Genomic DNA, 12093 nt, shown 5'->3' on the forward strand with positions numbered 1-12093 from the left:
GAATGCTTTCAAGTTGAAAGCCTCCTTGACACTGTTGTTGTGCCTTTGGCATCTCTGGGCATGTTAATGATAGGAGAGGTGAGACTTGAAGAAATAATTCTGCTGATGCAGAGAAAGGGATCAGATCCCCTTTTCGCCTTGCTCAGGGTTAGTTCTGCCAAATCCTGGGTATGGCCCCTTTGGAATGTCTCCTTCATTGCTGATCTGCTGCTGGAATGCTGAATGCAGCTAGAGAGTAGCATTACTCAGTAAGTAAGGTGACATTTTTTCTGGATTAATTCAGGTCTAGTTTGACTTATATCATTAATCCTTTCCTGTCTTGTATTTGTCACTGACCCGAGCATTCTGCAGGGTGAAAGAATTGACTTTTGAGACAGGTTTTCCTCTCATAGTGCTTGGCTGCCACATGATTTTATCCTCTGTGAAACCATATAAAGAATTAGTTCTCCTAGTTCTAACACCTGTGTTGAGAGGTAGTTCAGAATGACTGGCCATCAGCTATTTCCATTAAGGACATTTGCAGTTGTCAGTATTAGCCAAGATCAGAATTGTTTCAAGATGGGTTGCATTTTTTTGGATTTGGGTGTGTCTGCTGAAAAGAGAGCAGAGAATAAACCCCTGGAAGAAGTAAGTAGAGCACAAGTGGAACTTTGGGATGAGCACTTTGTTCCCTACAAATACAGGCTCACAGAATACTGGGCACATCTAATGGAGAAAGCAAAGCTGCTTTTACGTCTAACATGGGGTGCCATTGTTTGTGTCCCAGACCTTCTTTTGTTGTAAAGAGTAATATAAAAAATCCCCAAAACTGCAAAACCTGACCAAGAATTGAGTGAGAAATACAGAAACCAAGGCCTTGAAAACTCCTTTTGAAAACAATGACTTCCTTGCCAGTGTCAGATGCTAGAGAGCGCTGTGAATTCCCAAGTGTTTGGAAGGAAAGGGATCCTGTAGTAGTGGGGAGGCAACGGGCAGCACATGAAGTAGTAGAACCCTTCTCTCTTGGCTTGGCAGCTCCATATTGTTGAGAGAAATTAAAGTGCTGCTAGTTTCATGAAAAATAAAAAACCAAGCCATCTTTTCAGTAACTAAAATACACTTGAATTCCTCACCCATTAGAAGGGCTGATTATAAAGGCGTGTGTTCAATTAACTCATTTCTTCTCTTGCACCTGGTTGACAGCTTCTTCTGAATCTCTCTCAAAAACCCAGAGGAAGAATGAGAAGATCTCTCAATGTAAGACAGGACCTGGGATGCCTCTGTTCCCGAGGGATCTCACAGAGCCCTTCAGTTTGGAGATTCATGTGCTGGACCCCGGCCTTGGGAATGGAGGTCTGGGCTCCCGGCTGGCTCAGGGGGCCTTGGCCCAGGAGCCCCAGGAGCATGGATCCGTTTCACAAAAAGGTAAGGTGGGAGCTGGGCCACTCTCTGTTGGGAGGAAGGGTCTTATTGCAGCCCAGAGAGGCTGTGCACATTGGCAGGGAAGAGCTGTGGCCTGCATGTGCCCCCTGCAAGGAGCTGTACTGCTGGAAGTGCCCCTGGAGTTGTAGGGCTGCTGAGCTGTGGGGCAGGGAGAGGAACAGGAGGGTGCATGTGCAGCTGAGGCATTCCTGGAGAGCACAGGGCTCTGGGCTCCCTGCTGTCCCAGGGCAGCCCAGAGGCCAGGCTGTGCCTGTGGTAGCTCTGGGGTTCTGCAGTCTGGAACCTGTCTTGCCTGTTGGCCAGCATGTCATTTTTGGGGTCTTGAAATGCGCCAGAGATTTACAGGAACCTTTGCTTCCATTCCCAGGCCTCCCACTGAGCCAGGCCAAGGAGATGGATCATCCCAGCAGTGCAGGTGTTACGAGGGACCAAGAGCTGAGGGACAGCTCTGGAAAGGTAAGGGATAAGGACAGGGATGAGCAGGCCTCCTTTCCAGTGGCTGTTTATGCCCAAAATGTCACTGAAAATCATAATCTTCCACTCCTTGGGGGGTGGGGATTCTCTTGGGAATATATTTGACAACTCCAGGGCAATTGCTTGGCCATTTCCAGTGGTGCCACAGTCACTGGTTTGGAGATGGTGCTAAGGTCATGCCAGAAGCATTCTTTATATGCAAAGGCTGTTTTAGAGACGTTCTGAAAGGCAGAGCAAGCTACACATCAGTGAACGTGGGCAAAGTGCATCCTTAGAAGCAGAGAAGCAAAGATTCTGATGTTGAGTGTAAGCACGGCTGCAAAATGGGAGAGTTTGATTTTTCCTGGTTACCTTTGTGGCTGTATCTCACAGCCCTCTCACTCTCAAGTTTTCTGCTCATGAACATCAGTGCTTCTGCAACTTGTTTTCACAAGACTCCTCCTTTTGGTCTGCTGGTCTCAGAGACCAAGTCCTTGAGAGCTGAGGCCTTCAGAAGCCAGGAAGTGAGAAACAGCTGCAATTGCTGGCCATGAGTGTTAAGCAACAGCTCATTAGGCCTCCTTGCTGGGTATTGCACATGGTCTTTATTCTCCTGCCGTGGCCTGTAGGAACTGAACTGCCTGCTCACTGTCATGTGAGCTCTTCATCTGTCTTGGAGCACTCCTATGAGTTTCATGCTTCAAGCAGGGCTTCCTGACATAGGTTGCAGTTGCAGCAGTGGAAGGTTGTGGCACTACAGTGTTCCACCTCACTGTGTGTAATTGCCAAGGTGAGGGCTGGAGACATTCCTCTGAAACTATTGGAATGTATATGGAGCTGCCTTGAAGCCTATGGCACTCTGTGGACTCTGTGCTCCTGATGAGGTGTTGTGTTTGCTTTGTGTGTTTCTGCTTCCAGTCTGTGATGTATTTCCATTGCACCTAGGTCCATGATGCATTGGGCAAATTGGCTGAAAAGAATGTTGCGAGGAAAAAAATGGAGCTTTTGGAAAAGGAGATGAAGAGGAAGCAAAAGGAAACATCCTTGCAGCTTCTTTCTAAGGCAGTTGAGCCCAGGCATGCAGCTGGACCAAGTAAGTGGTGGCTACACATGTGGCGGTCCTTTTTGAGCACTTGCTTGCCCTTTGCACAATGTTGCAATCAGACTGGGGGGCTGTTCTGCTTGCATCTGAGTGGAAGCTTGCATAGGATTTAATTCTGTTTCCCAAAGAAAAATACAGAGGTATAAAGTGCCCATGGCCTCACTGAGTCAGTAAGAGAATATCAGCTTCCCACCTTCACCTCTAAATTCTTTCAGAGTAGAAAATTCTGTCTTGCAAAGTACACTGGGGCTTCAGACTGTCTCCTGGAGAGCAGTTTCCAGGGAAGGTGAGGCCAAAAGAATGCTTTTCAACCAGGCTGCAACCTGGAAGAAACAAAATTCACCTCCAGAGATCCTTCTCCTGCCCCTCCCTGCTGAGGAGCTGGCGCTGTAGAGCTGTGCTGAAGCCCCAGGCAGGGCTTCTGTTGTAGCCCCAGGAGGCAGCAGCGTTCCCGGCTGAATCCCGGCTGAGGGGCTCTGCCTGCAGGGCTGTGAGCGCTGCCCGAGGGCGGCAGCAGGGCCCTCAGGGGGCAGCACTCAGCCCAAGGGCATCACGAAGGGCTATCTGCACTTTCTGTGGGAACTGCCCCTGCCTGCCTCTGGAACAGAGCAAAAGCAAAGCAATACTGGGTTTTTCTTGGTTCTCAGGGGAAGCATCACTGCAGTTTGCTTTCAAGCTAGAAGAAGGTAGATTTAGATTAGATATTAGGGAGATTTTTTTTAATTGTGGGGATGAAAAGCTGGCAGGATTTGCCCAGAGAAGCTGTTGTTGGTCTATCCTTGAAGGTGTTCAAGGCCAGTTTTCATGGGGCTCTGAGGAACCTGATCTAGATGAAGATGTCCCTGCTCACAGGGGTTGGACTAGATGTTGGTTAGAGGTGCCTTCGAACCCAAACTCTCTAGGATGCTGTGATTCTGTGATCACTGTCCCATGTTAGTGTGCCATTGTTATACTTGAAGTTCTTTGGGATAACAAAGAGATGTTACCCAGCTCCAGCAAGTTTTCTGGCCTTTTCCATTGTCGCCCAGTCCAGCACCCTCCACTTACAAGCTCCTCTCTGGTCCCTGCAGCCTTTAGCCTACCACCTATCCATGGCACAGCTCCTAGGCTGCAGAGGAAACCCCCTGGTAGTGCCATGAAGAAAACAGTCGTGAGGAAGCAGGACAACATTCCCTTACTGCCCAGTACACCCACCCTCCATGGGGATGGCAGCTTCCCACGCAGCTCCTCAGGTAAGCCTGCTCCCTGGCAGCTTTTTCCTGCAGGGGTTTGTCCTTGCACAAGGAGCACAAACTGCCTCCTGCCTCAGCCAGCACAGCCGGGATCTTGGGTCCATAGTCTGTCCTGAGAATGAACAGCAAATCTAGTTTTGAGTTACTCCAAAAGTTGATAGTCTAGAATATTTGAAGTCAATGGAAACAGAGGTGCTGTGAGGTGGGAAGGGTCAGGTATGGCTGTTCCCTGGTTGTTGCTCCATGGGGATTGAGCCAGGCCCAGCAGGGCTGGGCTGTTCAGGTTTGGCTTGGTGCTGTCACAAGGCAGCTGCAGGTCTTTCCTCAGGGAGGTGCAGAGTGGCCCTGTCCTCATGGCTGGGGGAAATCAGGGTGCTGAGACAAGAGAGGCCCCTGAGGGGTTCCCTCCTGGGCTGGCCAGTGCTGCTGTGGGCACTGTCTCACAGGGAGTGGGAGCTCTGCAGCCTCAGGAAGCTGCCGCTGGCTGTGGCACCTGTGGCACTTGGGAGCTGGCGCTGTGGGGGCAATTGTCAGGTTCAGCCTGGAGCTGTGGCCAGCTGGGGGAGGCTGGGAGCAAGCAAGGAGCCCCAGGATCCAGGCAGCAGGGAAGTCTCTGAGCCAGTGGCAGTGTGTGCCACACGGAGCCCTGGCTGGGAGATGGGGCTGCAGGCCGCGCCATGGTGGGTGCGTCGCCCGGGGCTGCAGCAGCACCCATGGCCGACCCTCTCCTTACAGTGACCCCGCAGACGGCCACTGGTGCCAAGCGGCGAGAGGAGCCGCTCCGTGGGCGTGGGCAGAAGGACAGAGCATTTTCAGACCCACAGCAGTCCTTGCAGGAGGCACTCTCCATGCTGGGCAGCGATGACTGGTAAGAAAGGCCCCGCCTTTCAGGTTCCCTCTGTGTCCCTCGGAGCGTTAAGGTCGGTCAGAAGCGTGTCTTGCTTCTGCCTCGGAGCCCCGAGAGCCCAGAGGGCCAAAGGGCACTGGTGAAAGCCCTGCAGAGCAGGGAGAGCATAAAGATTGGAGAGCAGCCTTTTCTTGGCCTTGCTCTGCAGCAGTGCTGCAGCTGCAGCAGGTCCGTGCTGTTTCTCGCTTTGCCTGCTGCTCCATGGAGCTGCAAGGGAAATGTGGAGGGAAGAGAGAAAGCTGTGGGATGAGATGATTTGCTGGCTGAAGGCAGAAGCAGGATGGCAGCAGTTTTGAGTGTAGAGATTTGGGTGCCTTGGGCCGCTGGCCCAGTGGGACTGAGTAAGATTCCTCCTCTGAGTAAGATTGCTGTCAGCAATGGCAGGGACTTGTGCATGTGAGTCCCAGAAGCAGCTCCAGGGAGCTCCTCTTTTTGAGAAATGGACTGCGTTGTTGTGATTTCAAGTCCCTCAGCCTGCCATTATTCCTGAAGGCCTCATAGCAGAAGAGAAAGAAAAAGAAATAAAATCCTCTAGGAATCTTGCACTTTGGGAATTCAACTTTTCCTTCTCACTGCTTCATATGGGCCTGAGATGTTTTGTCAACACGCACAATGTGTCCCAAAATTCTACGCAGACAGAACGAGGCCCAGAGGTGATAACTCTACAAATGTGAGGTGATATTGGTTGTCTTTTTGATGTCTGGGTTAGCATCCACTCATTGGTGGATGCTTCATTCTCACAGGGATAAACATGCAAAATCAGCAACAATGCATCTCCTTTACTTTGCCCTTTCTCTTGTGCTTTCTCTTCCCCATTTCTCTTTGGTGCCCTGTGAGGTGCAGAGAGCTTCTGCAGGTGTGGGGGGTCCTGATGACACTCAGGGTGCCCGTGGGATCAGTCAGCAGCCCTGTGCTGCAGCCCTGATGCCTCACATACCTTCCTGAGGCTGAGGGCCTGCACAAAGCAAGTGCTGGAGAGCTGGAGTTGGTTGCACCTTTTAAGTAACATGTTGCTGTTGTGGGGCTTGTTTTAGGTAGGAGTGTTGTGGGAAAAGCCAGAGTTTCAACAGTTCTCGCCCAGGAGTGGAATCTTAATTTTCTGGGATGACATCCTGCTGCATTTTTGGGGAATGGGTGAGGTGGAGTGGAGTGGGTGACACACAGGCCTAGACTGTAGAGCAGAAACTCAGCTCCAGAGTGGCAGTGCAGACTCTCAGGGCTGCACTGCTTGCTGGGGCTGACAAAGAAGGAAAATACTGTCCCAGTAACAGCCCAATGGGACTGTGTCTCAGGGACAGCTACAGGGAGGTGACAAGAAACAGCAGCATGGCCCAGCCTCACAGCTTCACAGGAAGAAGTGACAGAGGGACTTAATAGCAGAGATTTTCAGAAAGGCACACATGAAGACTCTGAAAGCCCTCTCTTTGCCTCTTGGATTTGTGTATGCTTTTGACAGCCACAGGATCCTGTGGCAATGTGTTCCATGATTTCATTAAGTGCTCCTTGAAAAGCACCTCCCATGCTTTGACTGAGCTGCCAGCCTGGTCATTTCAGAGGGTGCTGCCTAGTTCTTGGGTAGAGAGAAAAATCAGTCTTTTTGGTACTTGTCTTTCAGGGAACTGAAGAAGAAGGGACTCTTCAACATCCCACGCCTGGCTGAGTCCCATCCAGAAGTCCTGCTCGGTCGACTTCGTGAGATTTGCTTGGCAGCTACCAGCGAGGTGAGAACATTGTTCTGAACTGTCCCCCATCCTTCATACACGGCTTGTAGAGTAGATATGTGCTTGTTCATCTCCATGTGTGCTCAGGGACTGCCTTCATTTCTGGTTTTTCATTTCTTCTATTTCTAATGTCTGTCAGCTATCTGTAGGGTCTGTGTGTATGTGCAGCTGTATTTACTGGCAGGTTGGGTATCTGGCACTTGTCTTTGAGTGTGGTGCCTTTATAATGCAAGGCAGAAATGGAGACACTAATGACATTATATGCCAGAGTCCCAATCTCTGCCCAAGCTGTCATTGAACACTGCAATGAGTCTGTAGATCTGAGCCTGTGTTTTCTGTTTGCTGTCTGAGTGCTTCAACTACAGGTGTTTCTTTTTTGAACATGAGCACCTGACTGGTTTATCTTTATGACTTGTGCCTTTATGGTTTGAAAGCATCCCTTACTTTAATTTGCTGCTTTGTTTTTCAAATCAGAGGGCCTAAAATCAAAGCAGCAAATCTGACATTATAGAAGGGTTAAGTAGAACACTTTAGTGAAACATATGTTTTTATGCCTGCAGTAAGCAGGTGTGAGGCCAGAAATTGGTGCCAGAGTAAGTGCCTTTCTGTGCTTGGGCTCTTCTGCTCTTCCTGTGTTTTTATGTTGCTCTATACACAGTGGGACATGCTGTGATTTCCTGGGAGTTTTGTCTAAGGAAACTGGTTTACTTTTGAAGATGATTCTTATGTTTCCCCTCATGTCTTCCCCAGGTGACCAACCTCCGGTCCAAGGTGTCCTGCTCAGCAATCGTCACTCTGGGAGAGCTCTTTGCCATCTTGAAGAAGGACATGGACTCCGAGGCGGATGGGGTTGCTGCGGTCCTTCTCCCCATGGTGTGGAACTCCCCAGAGTTTATTCAGAAGGCAGCCTGTCAGAGCCTGGAGATGATGGTAGAGAACGTGACTCCTGCCCGAGCAATGACTGTTCTCATGGACAGGGGAGTCAAGTAGGTTCTTCTTCTTTAGTGATGTTCTTCACCTTCCAGTGTGTGGGTGGGGGAAGGGATCTGAGAGAGAGAATGGGAATGCTGGGGAGGGAAGGGTCCTATATCCAGCATCTTCTGTGGACTCAGGGACTTGATTCTCTGATCAACCTCATTTCTTTCCTCTTGTCACCTATTTCTGCCCTCCTGCAGCCCATTGGGTTACAGAGTCACAGAACTGTAGAATATGGGAAGTTGGATGGGTCCCATCAGGACCATCCAGTCCAGCTCCTGGCCTTGCACAGAACAACCCAAGGCTCACAGCGTGTGCCTGAGACTGTTGTCCAAATGCTTCTTCAACTCTGTCAGGCTTGGTGCTGTGAGCACTGCCCTGGGGAGCCTGTTGCAGGGCCCAAGCACCCTCTGGGTGAAAAACTTTTTCCTGACATCCAAACTAAAGCTCCTCTGACTCAGCTTCCTGATGCTTCCTGGAGTTCTCCCAGTCTGTCAGAGTTTCCTAGACATGGTGAATGGAGGGGAAGTGAAAGTGCCTGCAAAGGCTAAGGGTAGAGCCTTGTGCTTTTGTGGGAAGAGGGACAATTGCAATTGCAGCTGTGAGCACTGTTGGTATTTTGCAGTGCTAAGCACAGAGGCCCTGGGGAAAACCAGGTATCCTCATGATGCCATTAACCTGAGAAATAAGGAGGGTCCTTGCTGGAGTGTGGAGCACATGGGGGAGAATGTGCTGGGTGTGGCACAGCCTGCACAGCAGGTGCAGCTGCTGCTAAAGGGAGTCTTCTATGAGTGTCCTGGCCTTTGAGCTCTGCTTTCTATTCAAAATGATGTTTCATGTTAGCCCTGAGATGATGATTCACTTTCCAGGCACCTTCACAGGCCGAGGGCCATGGGACAGCTGAAGCAAATGCTGCCCTAAGTGTTGGTGCTGGGCCTGATAGTTCCCAAGAGACAGTCTCTAGATCAGGACAACCTTGATAAACTGACTGCCACCATTTCCTCAGCTTTGCAATAGGGGAAAACACTTAGATGTATCCCTTGCCAATCTTTACAAAAGAAACAAGCTGCATTGCTGGATATTCTGCAACTTCACGGCCCACAGCGTGTTTTCCCTGCATTTGTTTCTTTCCAGAGGTCTGCAGATTTGGGGATGAATGGGTGGAAAGAGCCTCATCCTGCTGCAGCTCTGTGTACTGGGTGCCCTCTGATGGGTCAACATGAATTGTCCTTAATTTCTAAATAATTCATATGTGATCTATTACTTTAGTCTTTTCCTGAGTATATTTTGGGAAAGAGTATCAGCTAGTGCAGGGAGACTGAATTCTTCCCTCTTGCGTGCAGGCAGTCCTTCTGTACAGTGCTAGCTTAGTGTTTCTCCGAGGACAGAACCTTCTGCAGGTGTTGGAAGGTGCAGGGAGAGCCCAGGCTCCTTCCCCCGGCAAGGCCAGGGAGCACACTCTGGCCAAGGCCTGTGCTGCTGCTGCTCCTTGTCCCTGTGCCCCAGGGTTTGCTCTCTCCTTCCCAGGAGCCGCTACGTCCAGGTGCGGAAGTGTGCGGCCGAACTGCTCCTGTCCTTGATGGAGAAAATGGGAGTCACCAAGCTCGCAGGCACCCCCAGGGCTGAGAAGCTGGCACACGTGGCAGGGACACTGGCTCAGGACTGTCACAAGGACACAAGGTAATGATCTTCATTTCACCTCCAAAACCAGGAAAAGCGTTTTGTGTTTGGCTTTAAAGGTAAAACCACAAAAGAGTGGAAAGGAAAGGAAATAATGAGTGACGTCACTGTGTGGCTACGGGGCATAGAATCATGGAATATGCTGAGTTGGAAGGGACCCATGCAGGTCATCCAGTCCAGCTCCTGGCCATGTGCAGGATAGCCCAAGAGTCACTCCATGTGCCTGAGAGCATTGTCCAAACGCTTCTTGAGCCCTGTCAGGCTTGGTGCTGTGGCTGCTTCTCTGGGTTTCCTGGGGAAATGACTGTACTGGGTAACCTGAGGCTGGCCAGCAAGAAGGAGCATTACCATCTTCCAGTGACTTGAAGGATTCTTTACTGAGATGAAAAGAGCTCAGATTAGCCAGTCCAACAGTTCTGATTGGCCTTAGGTGCACAAGGAAAGCCAAAGCGTTGGCTAATGTTCATCACTGAAGGATCCCAAACATCTGTTTCTCATTAACTTAAGACTTCCCTAGAAATATTTCAGAGGTCTTCAGCCAATGTATTCAGTCTTTCTAAACCTGGAATGCTGTTATCTGTGGCTCAGTGACCTCCAAATTCCTTCTTGAAGAAAACCATAGTTTCCTGGCAGCAAAATCACCCCAAACCATCAAAATCCCCTTACTTTGATGATGAAATTCCCATTAATAGCTGCCAAGATCTCTAGAGCAACTAGCTGCCCCTGTACATCCACATAGTATATAATAATCAAAAGCAAGCATGAGGTGAGAAAGGTAAATTACTGTGCAATGGCAGCAGGACACTGCTAACAGGCTCTGACAACAAAGCAGATGTGTTTTGCTTGTTCCCTGGGATCCTTTGATCCCACAGAATCACACCCTCAGTTTCAGAGAGAAATGGTATTTTTCTCTTGCCCCACATTCTCCTCTTGCCCCTTGTGTTCAGCTACAGCACTGTGCAGTGTCATGTGAGGTAAATCTCCCTCTTTGCTGAGTAGGTAATGGCTTCTCATGCAAGCATTGCATCTGATGAGTTTAAGGCATCAGCCTCTTCTGTTAACACGCTTCCTTTGTTCATTTTCTTTTATTTCCTTCCTTCCTTCCTTAGACATTATGGACAGGAGATGGTGAAGATGTTGCTGAATAATCAAAAATTTAAAAAGCTTTTGGAGCAATCCCTTTCCCCACATGACCTGGAAGATATTCTGACCAGAATTAAGAAGAAGGTAAGTGCTTGGCAGGAGAAATGTCTCCTTTGTGCAAGTATTGCCACTGCTAATACGAGATCAAACATACCTAATGTGTCTTTATCTCATTCCACTTCTGCTGATTCATTTTGCTCCTGGGAATGAGCTGTTAATCCTCAGCCTGCTCATTTGCAGACCACAGAGGAACTGCTATTATTAGGGGGAAAGTGGGGTTTTGAATACTTTGAATATCGGTCAGAAAGAGGAAAGGGAAAGAGGAGAAAATGGGTTTGCACTCCTGTGTATGCCCCTACCACACTCTCCCTACTCTGCCCCAGTAATGCAACTAAGTGAGAATAGTGCTTCTGAACATAAGAGAGTCTTTGCAAAAGAGACTGGAAGTAGTAGTGCCAAGGAAATTTCTAAATATACAACAGATGTCCAAGTCAATCCTAGTTACTGCAATTGCTGTCTGTCTTTTGGGAATACTGCCGTGCTGCCAAGCCCTGTGGATCTGGAAGAAGCTTGGTCAATTCAGCTGCATCCAGTGGAAAACCATTTGTTTGTTTGGGGGGATTTTATTCTTTCCATCTACATTACAGAATGGAGTGTTCCTTGGTGCAGGAGCAGGGAGAGTAAGCCTTGAACCAAATCAACTTCCAACACAATGGGTCAACCCCCAAAGAGTCCAATTTTTTCTGCTGCTTTCTTTAAGACCACTCATTGCCTGTCAGTTTGCATTATTCCCATTTATGCTCAAGACTAATGAATTTGGGATTTTAGACTGCTGCTCAGTGTGGTAGCACCCATAACCTGCCTTGGGCTATTGAAACCAAAGTGTTGGCATCACTGAATCTCTGGTGTGTTTTTTTCTGTACGTTAGGAAATGTTTCCCTAAGCCTTGGTAGTAGTGATCCTGGTTCTAACTTGTGTTTTAAAGAGGGAATTTCCTATGCTATATTCTAAAGATCCCTGGGGTTTCTTTATGTCTTTGTAGGGGATGGGAAACCAGAAGGGTGAATGCCCCTCTGTCAAGGAGCCAGTGGAGAAGAGGAACGACAGCCCGAAGAAGCCCCAGGCCACATTGCCTTCTATCAAACGGTACTGAGCACTTTTGTCAGATGTGAGAAAGCACATGACAAGCTTTACATGCCTCTTCCTCAGACAAATCTTTCTGCTGGAAATGACCAGTGCCAGAGATTGTTTCCCTTCCCTACAAATGCTCTAGGATAAAAAAATGTCTATTTCTGCATTCTACTTCTTGACAATCGAGTGCAGTGGCAAGGGCAGTGTTGTGGAGGCTAGGAAAGGGCCAAGTCTCTGCTGCCTGACTTGAGACAAGTAAATTCAACCAGGGTTTTTTTTCATCCAGGTGGAGCCCTTTTTAGATGGGTGTTTTAACGAGAAGTCCCA

General features: G+C 49.1%; 1 protein-coding gene across 1 annotated transcript; it reads left to right on the forward strand.

The window, feature by feature from the left end:
* The first annotated feature begins 4886 nt into the window (after positions 1-4886).
* Positions 4887-11788, forward strand: LOC143693666 (TOG array regulator of axonemal microtubules protein 2-like). The gene is made up of 6 exons (XM_077176325.1): positions 4887-5077; positions 6732-6837; positions 7588-7823; positions 9340-9492; positions 10602-10719; positions 11678-11788. The coding sequence occupies exons 1-6, from the start codon at positions 4887-4889 to the stop codon at positions 11786-11788; spliced, it is 915 nt and encodes a 304-aa protein (XP_077032440.1).
* The last annotated feature ends 305 nt before the right edge of the window (positions 11789-12093 follow it).

This window comes from Agelaius phoeniceus, chromosome 3 (assembly GCF_051311805.1).
Source record: "Agelaius phoeniceus isolate bAgePho1 chromosome 3, bAgePho1.hap1, whole genome shotgun sequence".
Classification (NCBI taxonomy): Eukaryota; Metazoa; Chordata; class Aves; order Passeriformes; family Icteridae; genus Agelaius; species Agelaius phoeniceus.

Coding starts and splice junctions, on each gene's coding strand:
- LOC143693666 (XM_077176325.1), top strand. CDS start 4,887: ATGGTGGGTGCGTCGCCCGGGGCTGCAGCAGCACCCATGGCCGACCCT. Junction 5,078..6,731: donor ATGCTGGGCAGCGATGACTG/GTAAGAAAGGCC, acceptor CTTGTCTTTCAG/GGAACTGAAGAAGAAGGGAC. Junction 7,824..9,339: donor CTCATGGACAGGGGAGTCAA/GTAGGTTCTTCT, acceptor TCTCCTTCCCAG/GAGCCGCTACGTCCAGGTGC.